General features: G+C 37.3%; 1 protein-coding gene across 4 annotated transcripts; it reads right to left on the reverse strand.

Annotated features, from left to right (window-relative positions):
* Positions 1-2,618: 2,618 nt before the first annotated feature.
* Positions 2,619-14,342, reverse strand: caps2 (calcyphosine 2). 4 transcript variants are annotated; one of them, XM_034032724.3, is made up of 19 exons: positions 14,138-14,342; positions 13,704-13,827; positions 12,887-12,933; positions 12,630-12,675; positions 12,280-12,399; positions 12,020-12,055; positions 10,713-10,901; positions 10,306-10,410; positions 9,874-9,941; positions 9,496-9,606; positions 9,251-9,325; positions 9,031-9,126; positions 8,805-8,898; positions 8,506-8,621; positions 4,995-5,071; positions 4,715-4,869; positions 4,385-4,504; positions 4,062-4,158; positions 2,619-3,738 (listed from the first exon to the last, which is right to left on the reverse strand). In XM_034032724.3, the coding sequence occupies exons 2-19, from the start codon at positions 13,785-13,787 to the stop codon at positions 3,563-3,565; spliced, it is 1,812 nt and encodes a 603-aa protein (XP_033888615.3). In that variant the 5' UTR covers positions 13,788-13,827; positions 14,138-14,342; the 3' UTR covers positions 2,619-3,562. The 4 variants fall into 4 exon arrangements, with proteins under 4 accessions (XP_033888615.3, XP_034782182.2, XP_034782181.2 ...); XM_034926291.2 differs by lacking the exon at positions 14,138-14,342 and adding an exon at positions 13,930-14,077; XM_034926290.2 differs by lacking the exon at positions 14,138-14,342 and having other exon boundaries at positions 13,704-13,919.
* Positions 14,343-14,671: the final 329 nt, after the last annotated feature.

A 14,671-nucleotide genomic window follows, 5' to 3' on the forward strand; every position in this document is an offset into this window, starting at 1 on the left:
GAGTCTGATTTTTCAACAGCCCTTTTTTACCAGCTGTGAACATGCAGTCTCCCTCTCCCTCTCCCTCTCCCTCTCCCTCTCCCTCTCCCTCTCCCTCCAAGCTCAAGAATGCCGCTTTACAGCACCCTGTCACCAGCTGTTACACTTAAAAGCATCTCATCTGTACAAAAAACAACAACAGTTATAAGCAAACAACCAACTCTTCTTCAATGTGTAATTATACACAAATGCACTATCCTCAACTGAAATAATTAATTATCAATTATATATTATTTGAAACAGTCAAGGCCCTCTGCCAAGAATGCTTTAGGACATGTGTACATCTGCCTTTTCATGTGTTGATGCTCAGCCTTGCAATGGTATGTAACAGACCCAAGAAATATTCATGGCTTTGTTAATATTTCTGTCAAGTGTTTTAAGGAATGCATCACTTGGTCAATTGTGCTTGGGTTCATTTTATAAATGCAGAGCTGCAACTGGAAGGATGCTCTAATGTACTAGACTGGATCTCAGTTTGCTTTTCTGAATGAATACGTCTCAATAAATAAATAAAATCTAGCAGTTCCACTTAACTCAACTATATTTGTTGTATTTATTTAGTTACTGCCTGATATATAAACATACTTCACAGTGGTAGCTATACTTGTTTGGTAGTTATTGAAGGTAGAAGTGGGGGGGAGGGGGGGGGGTAGAGTTTTCTATTTTCAATTAACATGACAAATGTACAATTTAAAATTACACATTTCAGTAATCATCAGGAAATCTGAAAATTATATATATTGTAACATGCACGGGGGAAGGCAGTAGGAGTGGTAGGTGACGTAATCACACACAGAGACATGAGCCCGATATGAGCCAGATATACGCAAAGGAGCCGGCTCTTTAGTATAGCAGTATCGGCGCTATGCTTCAGTGCGAGAGGTCCCGGGTTTGCGCCCGCCCTCTGCCTGTGTGTGGATTGCCTCACCCTGTGTGATGCGACTGTCTGCGGGAACCAGGATCGCTACAATATATATGGGCTTCACTGAGTTATAGGAAAACAATTCCATCTCGGGTTTCTGTGACCTTTTATAAATTACTCTCGTAATTTATGATGTCACAGAAACCTTTGATGGAATTGTTTTCCTGTAACTCACTGAAGAGGCCCATCTATTATTTTTTATAATACATGGATCCCCTTGTGATGCTAATATTAGAGAAGACGAGGTTCAGCAGTGCAGTTGTTGTTTTGTTTTTTTAATGTAGTGTTTCAGTGCTCTACAGACGTTCTATGACCTTATCCGTATCTCCAGTTTCTCTGAGACACGAATGTACCAGCTTTACATCTTTTTTTATATTATTATTATTTTTAATGTATTCTTATTTTGTTGATCATTAATGAACATTTCTGTACTGTGGGTGTTGTCAAGTGACAGAAAACGAGACATTTTGTGTTTGAATTGAAAGTGATGGTCTCGAGGAGTCGAGTGGGTCAAAGTTCATGTATATTTTCCTCTAGAGGAATTATCACTTTTTGACATCACTGCTGTGGTATTATGCCTTTTTTTAGAATGGCTCAGGATGCAAATATAGCATTCATCCATGTATTTATATATATGAGATATATCTTATGGGGTTCCATGTGTAGAAAAAAAAAAACGTTAAAACTTAAATCTTGTATTTTATCCCAGATTTAACTTAAATCTTGTATTTTTCCCCAGATGTATTGTGAATATATATATATATATATATATATATATATATATATATATATATATATATATATATATATATATATATATAATCCTCTTGTAATGCTTTATTTGCATATCTCCCTACAACCCATATATATATATATATATATATATATATATATATATATATATATATATATATATATATATATATATATATATATATATATATATATTAATGTGTACATTCAGATATAATTTATAAATCTAGTTACAAGACTTAAGATTTAGCTAAATATTTAACTAAATCTTAAATCTCTTAACTATAGATTTAAGATTTAGTTAAATATTTAGCTAAATGTTAAATCTTGTAAATCGATTTATAAATTATATCAATGACACATTTTAAAAAAATTATTTATTTTCACAACATTTATAAGTCTGGGGGAAAAATAAAAGATTTAAGTTAAATCTGGGAAGAAATACAAGATTTAAGATAAATCCAATATATACATCTTTTATATAATCCTAAAAATAAAAATCAACCAGACTAACTCCCAGAGTTTAAATGACTGAGCTATGAAAATAGGTAGAGAGAACTAAATCCATTTAGCCTAGAATAGGGTGGAGTTAACTGAAGCCTTTAAAATCTCAAGTAGCTGGCAAAGTGAACCTAAGCTATATTTTCAGCGTATCACAGAAACCAGGACCAGAAGACACACTTGGAAATTAAGTGGAAACAAAGGGTAGGAGTCACTTTTTATACACAGTCGCAAGGGTAAGGAATATTGTTGATGCTGAATTATTGAGATCCTTTAAGACCAGATATGTCAACTACTAGGTACCAGTTAGGCACCGACAGGCCAAATGGCCTCCCCGAGTGTATAAATGTTCTTTTGATCCAAAAAGAGTTATTGTAATAAAACCAGACACACTGACACCAACCGTTGTCCCCCATTATTTCTTTTCTGTAAAAGTTGTTTTTACATTGTAATTGAAAATAACATGTTCATGTGGGAGGAGAGAGAATATTTAAGATGAAATAAAAGCATGGCTTCAGCACAACAGGGTGTTTCAAAGGACTATAATCTACATTTGTGACAAGACCAGCAATGTATAGCATGATTCTGGTTATGCGGACCACTGCAGGCACTTTACACTTCAGACACAGGTTAACAACAACAACAACAACAAAAAAATAAAAAAAATGTATTCAAAATAGTGCCTCCCTGTACCCAAAAAACAGCAATAGCATGCGAGAAGATTTAAAGGGGTTAAAAATATGTAGTAAACAAATTGACTAAGTACCAGTTCCACATTATTTATTCTTTAAGTGAAATACCAATGTACCGTTGCCATAAATGCTGTAACTATAATGTAAGATATTGCTACATTTAACATTCATAATGACCTTTTCAATTACCTACATATAGATTAATTACCAGGGCTGCATGAGACATTATTTTCTATTAAATATTAAAATAGTTAAGAGGTCCATTTAAGCCCATTGGCATGTAATTTAAACTCTTTAAAAGGCTGAATATTAATAATAGTTTTGAAGTGATTTTCAACATAAGGTAAAAAAAAAAAAAAAAAAAAAAAATTACAAATACAAAGTTTGCACTCATTTAAAATTTATATCACCTTATTAATGATGCATAACTATTCATTTTAAACAATTATACAGCAAAGTACAGATCTATTCCCCTAAAAGTATATGCTTTTTTCTTAAATTCACCTATTTCTATCTGTAAAGTTGTTTTTAAAAAATTGACAATCAAACAAAAGCCTTCAATAAATGAAGGCATCAATACTCATGTTCACAGTAACGCTCACAATAGTTTTTTCCAGCCTCTATTCCAGTTTTTTTTTTTTTGTTTTGTTTTATTTTATATTCCCCAGGAATTTTTTAGGACATTAGCAAAATCTTCGTCCTCAATTATTCCAATACTCATTCCTTCATAATAATCTTCAAATTCAGTGTATGAAACGGCACTGGGATCTCTGCAGGATTCCTGCATGGTTTCCACAAAAGCAGCTCTGAGTTGTTCCTCTGTGGCTTCACCTGTATTGAGATAAATTGATCATACATTTTTTATACACTCAGAGACACACTCCAAAACGAATTCCTAATTCTTTTGTAGCTTCACATATTTCATCTAGAAATGTCCCACTCTGCTGTTATGAGTGGAGTTCCATATAGAGGGTGCAGTTGCATAATGACAAGATAAATTGGCAATGCAAGGCTATTCTTTTCTTCTACACATACATTGATGGATCAACGTTGCTGCCTATCTGTCGAAAGCGAGGATACCGTCTTGCAACTGTACATAAGTAAACCTGGTAAACACATTTTACAGAAGGTTTTCTTTTCGGTTTGAATCTTACCGGATAACACTTTTGGGTGTCTCTTGGCACAGTAGAACTTTTTGATGTCAATCACAGCAATGTTGCCAGTCTTGTTTGGGTCAAGTTTCATATAGGCCTGGAAAATAGACAACCCCAAATTAGGAGAGGTTTTAAGAAAGCTCAAAAACCTGCCTTTGGCTTTGTACTAGCTTAGCAAAGAGGTTGAAACAGAAATGTAAAAGTGGTACCTAAAATACAGTAATACATTTAGGCTATTTCTTCGCTATAGAGTTATGGTGAAGGTTTAAAGCTATGGATAAAATGTAAAAGCAAGTTAATTAGTTTTATTAAAAAACACTTACTTTTCTAACAAAAGCCTTGCGATATTCACTCATTTCTCCAATTACTGCCCATTTGAACTCTCCATAATCTACTTGTCCATCACAGTTCTGATCCAGTATCAGCCAAAGAGATTCAAAGTCCTAGCAAAATGAATAAAACAACAGCTTTAGTTATAAAGTACTGTACAGTGCATCCTTCCAAGACTTAAAATTCAGAACACATTCATAGATTTACTAATCACGTAGATTGAACCAGTATTTAATGAAATGTAAAATGATTAGAAGTTAATGGATACAAGTCTGTCTATTCTATAATGGTTGTCATTTCATCTCACTTAATTTTCTGTCTACCTTATCAGGCAGGTCCAAATGAAATTCCTTCAGAGCTTGTCTGAGTTCTGTCTTCTGTAAAACCCCATCGCCAGACGAGTCTTTATTTCGGAAGTACTTTCCTAATCCTGTCAGTGTACGAACTCCTCTCTTACTTAGCCTTTCCTTCAACATTCCTAGCAGGCCATGAATAAATAAATGAGTGAAAAAGCAGTCTACTGTACACTGCGAAACAAAGGTTTCAAACAAAGCAATACATTATACCAGGACATGTATCTCAGCCTGCAGATTTAAGGATTACCTTGAATGGCCTTGAAGACATTTTTGTCATCAAGTTCCTGTTTTGTGGGACCCTGGTTCTTCCCTGTAGAAGTGGCTCTGAAACCAGTTTATACAATTAATGTATCTATATATTTATTTATGAGAGAAATAACGTTGTACTTCAGCATAATTGTTTCATGTTTACCCCTAGTGTAAAGTGTATGAGAGTGGTTTTGTTGAACTACATATATAAGACATATAGAAGATAAGGATGCCTGTTCATTATCCCCATGCTGTGATGGGTAGATGAAAATGATGGACAACTCATATTAGTTTACCTACAGACAAGTGTGACTTACTCATGCTGATCAGTTCAGAGCAGATTTACCGGGGACCTGATGTTCAAACTCCTTGGACCTGGTCATTTCAATAATATACCTAAACAAGGGGTGTTCTGAAACTGCAGCTGCTCTCAATAGATCAGACATACAGTATCTCAGGTGTTATCCAACCGGTAATAAATCTCACCCAAGTCTGTAGGTTTTAAAGAGATTACTTCCTTGGAGAGTTCCAGGCCCCCATGAGTGTAAATCTTTATCTGAACTAAATCAGCTTAGATTTATCATGGTCCATATTACCGAAACCTGGCCTTTTATTTTACCAAATCATTCAATGCAGTTATAAAATCAACACTATGATGTGCAAAATCTTTATTTTGGGTGTCCCCTGTTCTGACTCTGATCTTTTTTCTTTTTTGCTTGGGCTCTTAAGAGTAGGTAGTGGTGTTCCAAAAAATAAATCGTTGTACGTCCCCATGTGCTGCTACAACTGTTTAAATAACGTACCTGTAGCAGGGCGAGTGCCCTGCACGTGTGTATTTAGTGTTGGTATCATTTGTATGGGGAAATGGGTTTATTTTGTGTCATTTTGGGAGCTGATTTGTTTAATTGAATTATTGTTTACAGACGGACGCTCGATGGAGACTTGCTGCCTGCTAGGCTTGGTTGAGGGGAAGGGCAGCAGGTGATTGGCTGGGCTGGACCTCAATCAGCAGGTGGGCGGGTCTTGATCGAGTGTCCGTCAGGTTAAAAACATCCACGGGAGATGGCTCAGGGCTGCTGCAAGGCCTGCCGTTTTCACGGCACCTTTGATTTATAGTTTGTTGTATTGTGTTGTATTTTGCACTTTTTGTACAGCTTGATGTACTAGTCCTCTGTGCGTTACCATCGCTGGTAACGTCACATGACAATCTTTATTTTACTTTCGTTTTGTGTTTCTTTGTTTGTAAATAAAACCTGCGCGCCTGTGCCGGCGTTTTCAACACCACCACCACGTCTCTCTGTATGCTTGAACAGCGGCTACCCACACGCGTGACACGAGGAAGACCCTGTCACATATGGTGTCGGAAGGGGATTCCGCTGCATCCTGCCGAAGCAAGGCTAGATGGCTACGGAGAGACAGGAGGAGCAAACCCCTGAAATTTTTTGGGGGGGACAAGGGCAGACCGCAGGTAACCCTGAGGGGCTGCTGAAGGAGATGGATGGAGCCGCTGTCCTTAATGGAGCCGAGAGATCCCGAACGCCAGAGAGGCCAAGGAGGGTCCGTCCCCGAGAGCTGCAGAAGGAGGAGTTCTGGTCCTGGAAGCTGGCGAGGGAGGAGCCGGAGAGACTGCCTGCCCGGGAAGCCAGCGGGAGGAACTGCCTGCCGAGCGTCAGCGAAGGAGGACCTGTCGTTCGTGGGAGATCGTCTCAGAAGGAGGCGGGGCAATCCTTCGAAGTGGAGCCCCGTGAAGGGACACTGGGTTTAGGGGGTAAGCGGGGTTGAATGGGCGCCCCCGCATAGAAGCCCAGGGGTGAGAATAAGTGTTGGTGAATAGTTATAAATGTTAGTTGATTATTGTTAAATGATTTATTGGATAAATGATGGTTAGTTATTGATAATGTGAGATGAGTATTGTAGTGATGTTAGTAATGGTAATTATAGGAATGATAAATGAAGGTTAAATGATGATAGTTAAATAGTGATAATAATGATGATCAATTATAATAATAATAGTAAACTAGTGATGTGTATGGTGAAGGTAATAGTAATAAGGATTATGGTTAAATTGATAGTAATACTTGTGGTGATGGGAATATTGATAAATGATTTAATGATGATAAATAATAGTGAATGATAGTGTAGCTATAATTGTGGGGATTTAACATTGGAGCCAGTTAGCTGTCTGGTGGTTGGTTGAGGCTGACGGGGCTCTAATGTTCCCTCCCACCCGCCCATATGTGTTAGAATAGTATATTAAAAAAAAAAAAAAAAAAAAAATTGGGGGGATGGGGAGTAGATATAAAAAGTAATTTTTTTTTTGTTTTTGTTTAGGCTGCGTGGGTTTTGTAATATGTCGGTTAGTGTAAATTTGTAATGTGATGGTCGTAATATTAAATAATGGTGTTGTCGGATGAACCCTTAGGGTTCATCCTAAGGAGGGAGGTATGTAGCAGGGCGAGTGCCCTGCACGTGTGTATTTAGTGTTGGTATCATTTGTATGGGGAAATGGGTTTATTTTGTGTCATTTTGGGAGCTGATTTGTTTAATTGAATTATTGTTTACAGACGGACGCTCGATGGAGACTTGCTGCCTGCTAGGCTTGGTTGAGGGGAAGGGCAGCAGGTGATTGGCTGGGCTGGACCTCAATCAGCAGGTGGGCGGGTCTTGATCGAGTGTCCGTCAGGTTAAAAACATCCACGGGAGATGGCTCAGGGCTGCTGCAAGGCCTGCCGTTTTCACGGCACCTTTGATTTATAGTTTGTTGTATTGTGTTGTATTTTGCACTTTTTGTACAGCTTGATGTACTAGTCCTCTGTGCGTTACCATCGCTGGTAACGTCACATGACAATCTTTATTTTACTTTCGTTTTGTGTTTCTTTGTTTGTAAATAAAACCTGCGCGCCTGTGCCGGCGTTTTCAACACCACCACCACGTCTCTCTGTATGCTTGAACAGCGGCTACCCACACGCGTGACACGAGGAAGACCCTGTCACAGTACCTTTAAATTTTCTTTTCATTGTTAAAACCCCGACAACTTTTTACACTAAAACTTTAAAGTCTGTTTCAAAGCTGTTTTCAAAATGGTCGCTCTATTGCACTGATAGTGTAAGGATTATTGCTCACATTGTCAAACAGGTAAACACAGCAATAACGATCCATGATGTGGTACAGAACTGAAAAACCAGAGCACTTGTTATGGTTATTTTTTTTTTTTTTAAATTGCTCTTCCTGCAGTGATTCAGAGGACAGATCTCAAACCTCAGTGCCCATTTTTACCCAGTTACACATGTAAAAAGTTGTTAGGATGTTAACAACAAAAAGAAAAAATTACAGGTACAGTTGTAGCAACGCGTGGGGACGTATAACGCCATATTTTTCGGAACCCCGCTACTTACTCTTTAAGCAAGATTGTGTGTATTGTCCAAGTTTATAATGCCAAAGTAATACTGCGCACTAAATATGTTAATGACAAAGAAGATAAAAAAAGAGGAAGCAAATATTCAACTTACGGCAGCATACTTTTGGGAACTTCACCCACATTAGTTATCCGAATGGTGAAGGACGGCTTCTTTCTAATACTTTCAGGGAGATTTTGTCCAGATGTGGTGAAAGTTATGTTGGCCCCCTGTTTACATTTAGATGTGAACACAATGTCATAAAGTATAATATGAATGAACAAGAATTGTAACACATTACTGCAGAACATATTGTAGAACAATGTATTGCTAACACCATAAAATATCAAAGTTTCCCACAAGAAAACATTTTCTTGGTATTTTTACCATCTAGTTAATAATGCAGTACTTACAACATAGAAATCTCGAATTTGGTATTGCATCCCTTTTCTTCTTCCATGCTGATGACTGTAAGCACCCTTCTGAATAAATGGAAGTGCATTTGATCTGTGTACACAAGGAGATTATATATATAACTAGATAAATAGATAGAGATACACAATTACAAATTACAGTAATATTTGACAATTGCTGTTCAATTGCCAGTTTAGAGAAATCGACAAGCAGCTGCCGTCTCACCTATTTTTCCCAAAATGACGATATTCATAGACTGTCAGAGATTTATCAAAGCCAAAGAAGAATCCGATCAGCTCTCTGCAAGCATCACGTCCATTTCTACAATCAACAATATGAATTTCAGTGTTATAAAGCATTTACTTTCCTACACATGCATCTTCTTAGTATTACATTTAAGTCCTAATTGCTTTCCAAGAAATGGGAAAGTGCTGCGTTAACATACCTTGATAAGATTCTAGCATCAAAGCGCAACTTGTTAGATAGCAAATTTTCTGTTAATGCTGAACTGGTCTTCACTCTATAAAACAGACATAAATCACTATTAGTTTTCAAAGAATGCAGGACACTGCCAAACTGGATCAAGATTGTTACTGTAGTTTTTTTTTTTTTTGTTTTTTTTTACTGTATAAACTCTGTTAACTGTACTCAGCCTCAATCAAAATGAATTCCCTGAGTATGTGTGCCTACTTTGTGTCATGTAGTGTCCTGTTCTTAAAGCGTAAAGGTGCTGATCCAAGCCCTGGGAGAGAATTCTGTTCTCTGATGGTCCCATTTTGTTCAGGATCACTTATGACAGACCTACAAGGGAAAAGAACAACTGTAAGCATACGACTTATTGATCAGACTCATGCACTTTCGTGAATTGCTTGTAAACAAGATGTTACATCTCCAAAGTACACTGTATATCGATACATGTATTAAATAAATATACTGAATTTGATGTATTCTGAGTAGTTTAATACTTTACAATATTTTAGCATGGAGGTGGTTGAGTATTACGTGATTTCCTAATAGTACATCACATATTAAAATTGTAGCTGTCTATTTAATATTGAAAGGGCTTACCTGGACAGCTGGTCCACCATCACCTGCTCCACCACAGCTTGCTTTCTCCTCTCTATTGCAAAGTCTTCCTATAAACATTTTCAAATAAGCATTACACACTTCATGTGGCACACTTTATGTTGCTGGCAGGTATAAAAATGACAGAATCACTAAATGAATATGTATAAAGTGCAACAATATTATCCCAGTAATGAGCATTTGAATTTAGAGCAATAGTTGGAATAGTTGCAACCTTTGATGCAAGTACACATAACAGTTAATTGATTTCCCATGAACTTGTTTGTAATTTTAGAATCCTTTTTGTCCTTGTAATATATGCCATCTGGTGGATATGCTGTGTTACTGCACATTAAAGCTTATGCTGCATAATATAAACAAAGCATGCCAATTTAAAAATACAGGATAGGAAGTCAGTAAGTAAATGACACTTACTGCTGCTAGCTTTCTCATACTGTGCTGTGCGCTGTACGGTTTGCTCGTGTAACACTGCTGCTGAAGAGCTTTCTCATCGAGAGCTGTCAGATCATCTTCAACAGCCTGTGAATTCAAAAGTTATATTTATTTTATGTATTTATTGATCAAGCAAATAACCTTTGAAAAATCTTGTAGCTAATTTAAATATTGAGTGCATTTAATCCCTTCACATTTGCTTTCGTATTGTAATAGTAATAAATATTCTCCATCTTATTTCTTTTTTTATTACAAAGGTCTCTAGAATACCACACTCTCTCATGTAAATCAAACACTACCTTTGTGTGCTCTTTTTGAACATGTGATTCTAGCTGGGGGTGAATAACTTGCCAATCATTTTCAGTGATTACGGGTCCAAACCTATTTACCTGTGTGTGTGCTTCATTCCTTGGGGAGTGCTCTAGCTGTGTGCCCGTTTTACTCTTCTCCTTCACATTCTGAGAATGCTGCCTGTAACTCTCCTTTAAATCAGACTCATACTGTTTATATTTCTGCTTGTATCTCTCTGAAGGTGCTGGCAGATTCTCTGGGACGGTCTTCTCTTCCCACGAAAGAGGCTTCAAATAATTAAAGAAAGTCTAATCAAGAACTACTACAATGTCACACAATTAGAATTTGTATTTAACTATCTCCTGTAAAAAAATACTCTGCGCTTTAAGTTAAGTGATTTAGACATTATACTCCGATATCTGCACCTAATCAGCAAGTATTCTCCTAAAGCCCCTTTCACACTGGCACTCCTACCCGGGTTCTGGCTGCCCACGTAGTGTGAAACCATCTACCTGGGTCGTACCCGGGTCGACGCACTTTGACCCGGGTCGAGCAAGATAAAATGCAGGACAGGCTTTCGTAAGCCGAAGAAATAACAAACAGCCAGATTTTTGTTGATTGAGACACACCATGAGCCAGATTGCAGCAGGGATGAAGAAACATTTGCTCTAATCAACATTTGGGCCGACGGTTCAATCCAGAGAAGCCTGGATAAAAGCGTCCGTTAACAAGCTGTTTCTGGGGCATAGATACGCGTGTTGTCACCCAGGTCGACCCTGCATTGCCAGTGTGAAAGAGGCTTTAGACTTCATGTCAAGGAAGCCTAAAGGGGTGTGCAGGCAAAGTCACAGCACAATGATGATGCAAGCAACACAATCCACTTGCCTTCACATTTTAAACTGACTGTAAAAGCACACTAAAAACTATAAACCACATTACAGAATTACTTCAGGGCTAGTGCAATTAACCTCAGAACAATGATGTAATAAGTCTGGACACAGTCATTCCATTCAACCCCCATGCCAATTTCTGTGCAAGATAAAGGCTAATTATCAAATGTATTTTGTTACATTTAAAAAAAAAAAAAAAAAAAAACAGGAACCATCAACAGTTTATATATCGAGTACTGGAAATGTTGACAATAAATTGTCGAAATTGCACAAAATATTTTACACACAAATTTTATTTGCCCTTTCAAATGTTAACAGAGATGGCCTTGGCATGTAAAAGCAAAAAAAAAAAAAAAAACAGATCTGGTACTAGAGCACATTAAAATATTTTCTGTTTTGAATGCAGCGTCCATGTATGCGTCAGTAAAAACTTTTCTGAACCAACATGAATCAACTGATCAAGTGAGTATTGCAGTCTACTGTAAAAACAGTATTAATATATGTTGTAAACATACCTTTTTATTGGCTTCAGTATTTTTATGGAAAGGTTTCTGTTAAAAAAAGACAAAAAAAAAAAATTTAAGCTAACCAATCTGCCAAATGGAGCAAGTTCCTTGCATGACCATTTCCTGAAAAACAGTATCTATATAATTTTTTTTACAAATAATTTCTCATTAAAAGATCCTATCCTAACTTTAGAACAGTGTGTATTAAAACAAGATAACCCAACAGTAAGGCGCTGCGCTCCTAGCAGAGTTGTCCTCAATGCACTCACCTGCTGGCTGTGGTGGTGCAGCGCATATGGAGTTGGGAAAGGTGTTCCCCAGCTTACCGTGGAGCTGGAGTCTGGAGGCGCTAAGCAAGGGTACCCTTTGCTGGCAGGTATATAAGAATCCTGTTTGAACACAGGAGTATTTACAAAGTTATATTATTTCCATGTCTATGAAAGAAATTATAAAAAAAGATTGAAAACCAATTGCTTGTTTGATTGCCTGAATTCAAATGAATACTGCCAGATAGGAGACACTTCACAAGGAGCCTGGTAACAAACATGGACCATTGTCAATCTATTGAGTCCCCCAGCCTACCAGGTCAACATGAGGTTGTTTATTTAGCTTGGCTTACCTCATCCTCCGAATCCTCTAGTTTACCAAAGTTCAATTCTGGCACCCTGCAAAACAGGGGAAATAGTCTTAATGAAAGTAGATAAAATATGTGGGGGGGGGGGGGGGATAAAAATATGAACAAGCTGTTATACAAGTAACTCAAATATTTCAGTTTGTAAACAGCTCTTTAACAGCTTTTAAGGAGGGAAATGGTTAAAATTTCTGTTTAGCTACCTGCATCAGAGCAAGCATTAAAAGACTGTGAAATTGGCTTACTCATTAGGACGAGGGCCTCGCGTGGCTCTTGAATTGGCTCTCCATCCCTGCAAAAGCAGTACAGCCCATTTACAGATATACTTCCTTATTATACTTAACATATTTTATACAGATTTTATTCTTGTGAACATTTCTCAGATTCCAAAGATTCTGTTTATATATATATATGTGTGTGTGTGTGTGTGTGTGTGTGTGTGTGTGTGTATATATATATATATATATATATATATATATATATATATATTATGTTGGTGTTTTCAACTTCTCTTTGGAGTTATTAGTTTATTTGTCAGACGCCTTATCTAAGACAACTTATAGGTGTTACAGGGCAATACAAGGTTACAGTGCAAAAAACAACATTTAAATACAGTGTAGTTTACAATAAGTTCAAATACTGTTACAATAAGAGATAACAACTTATGATTAGGACAATTAATATCTACGATGACATGATAGTAGTGCAATAGTGCAAGGATAGCGTCCAGTAACATGCTTAAGTGAGGCAAGTTCAGTGCTTAGTAGGAGGGGTAGATAAGACTGGATTTGCAAACCATACAGACGTTTTAGGGTTAACATTTTATTCCTTGGCTTTTATCTTTGGTAAGTCAAAAATGTATGTATGTGTACAAGATATTATATAAATAAATGTGTATATCTACAGTTGAAATTATGCTAAGGGTTACTGTTGATGTTAGTGTTCCCAGCCAAACTATTTTAGCTAGCAGTGGTTATATAAGAGTTCAGACAACTCATACATAAAACATTGTCTTTTAAAATAAAATTTTACAAAGCTTCTTTATTTATAAAATTCTCCTACCTGCGCAGAGTTTTTTCCTGCTTCCAGATGGGTCTGCCCTCCTTCTCTCGGAGTTGCTGTTATGCCTTTAATCTTCAAATCCATTTCAGGTTTCTACGTGGGGTGGGGGCGACAAAACGTAGCCCTGGGAAGAAGAAAATAAAAAGAAAAATGTGATATTTCTCTCCTCACGCATTAAAAAGAAACCAACTCCGGAAGCTTTTCAAGAAACAACAGGAAGCCACACCTGCCTGTCAAACCTGTTGCTTTGGTTTCATCCAAACAATCCGGGCCAATCAAAACACCTTCGCTCATGCGATACTGTAGCCGTTAAACACTCACTAGTGCTAGAAACAGAGTAGACTTCGGCTTAAATACCGCTCATCAGTAAGTAATGTACAGTAAGTGGGAAAGCTGAATTTATTTTGAGCTCCATCAGTTTTTCGTTTACTAACCTGCTGTAAAGTTTGTTGCCTCTGGATTGATGGATAGCTTTCATCAGTACCCTAACGCGTAACGCTGTTTTAAAGAGTGCGTTTCAGATTAAATTTAAATACGTTTTAAAGACCAGTCTTTTATATTGCAGTCTTTCTGATCCAAGGGTTCATTTTTTGCTTGGAAACACTTCCGGTGACGGGGGCGCGCCTGCGGTGTGGTAGATGGTGCTGTGTAACTGGAGCCCACAGCTGCCAAGTCCGCTTATAATACGTCGCTTTAATTTTTTGAGAGTCGCGGGTTGTGTGATTGACTCGTGTCAATGCATATGCACGTCGTTAGAATTTTAGAAACGTCCTATCCCCACCAGTTCAACTAAGAAAAACTAGAACTACAAAAAAAAAAAAAAAGATGGAATTTGTATAAACACCCCTCACTCCCCTGCCTCTGAAATGGGTTGGGCACGTTTTGGGCTTATTTTGAAAGGCAGTGCCGCCTTTTTTCTCTTTCTTATCGTGAGACTTGGCAACACTGCTGGAGCCCTTTACTCTAGT

Source organism: Acipenser ruthenus, chromosome 14 (assembly GCF_902713425.1).
Source record: "Acipenser ruthenus chromosome 14, fAciRut3.2 maternal haplotype, whole genome shotgun sequence".
Lineage (NCBI taxonomy): Eukaryota > Metazoa > Chordata > Actinopteri > Acipenseriformes > Acipenseridae > Acipenser > Acipenser ruthenus.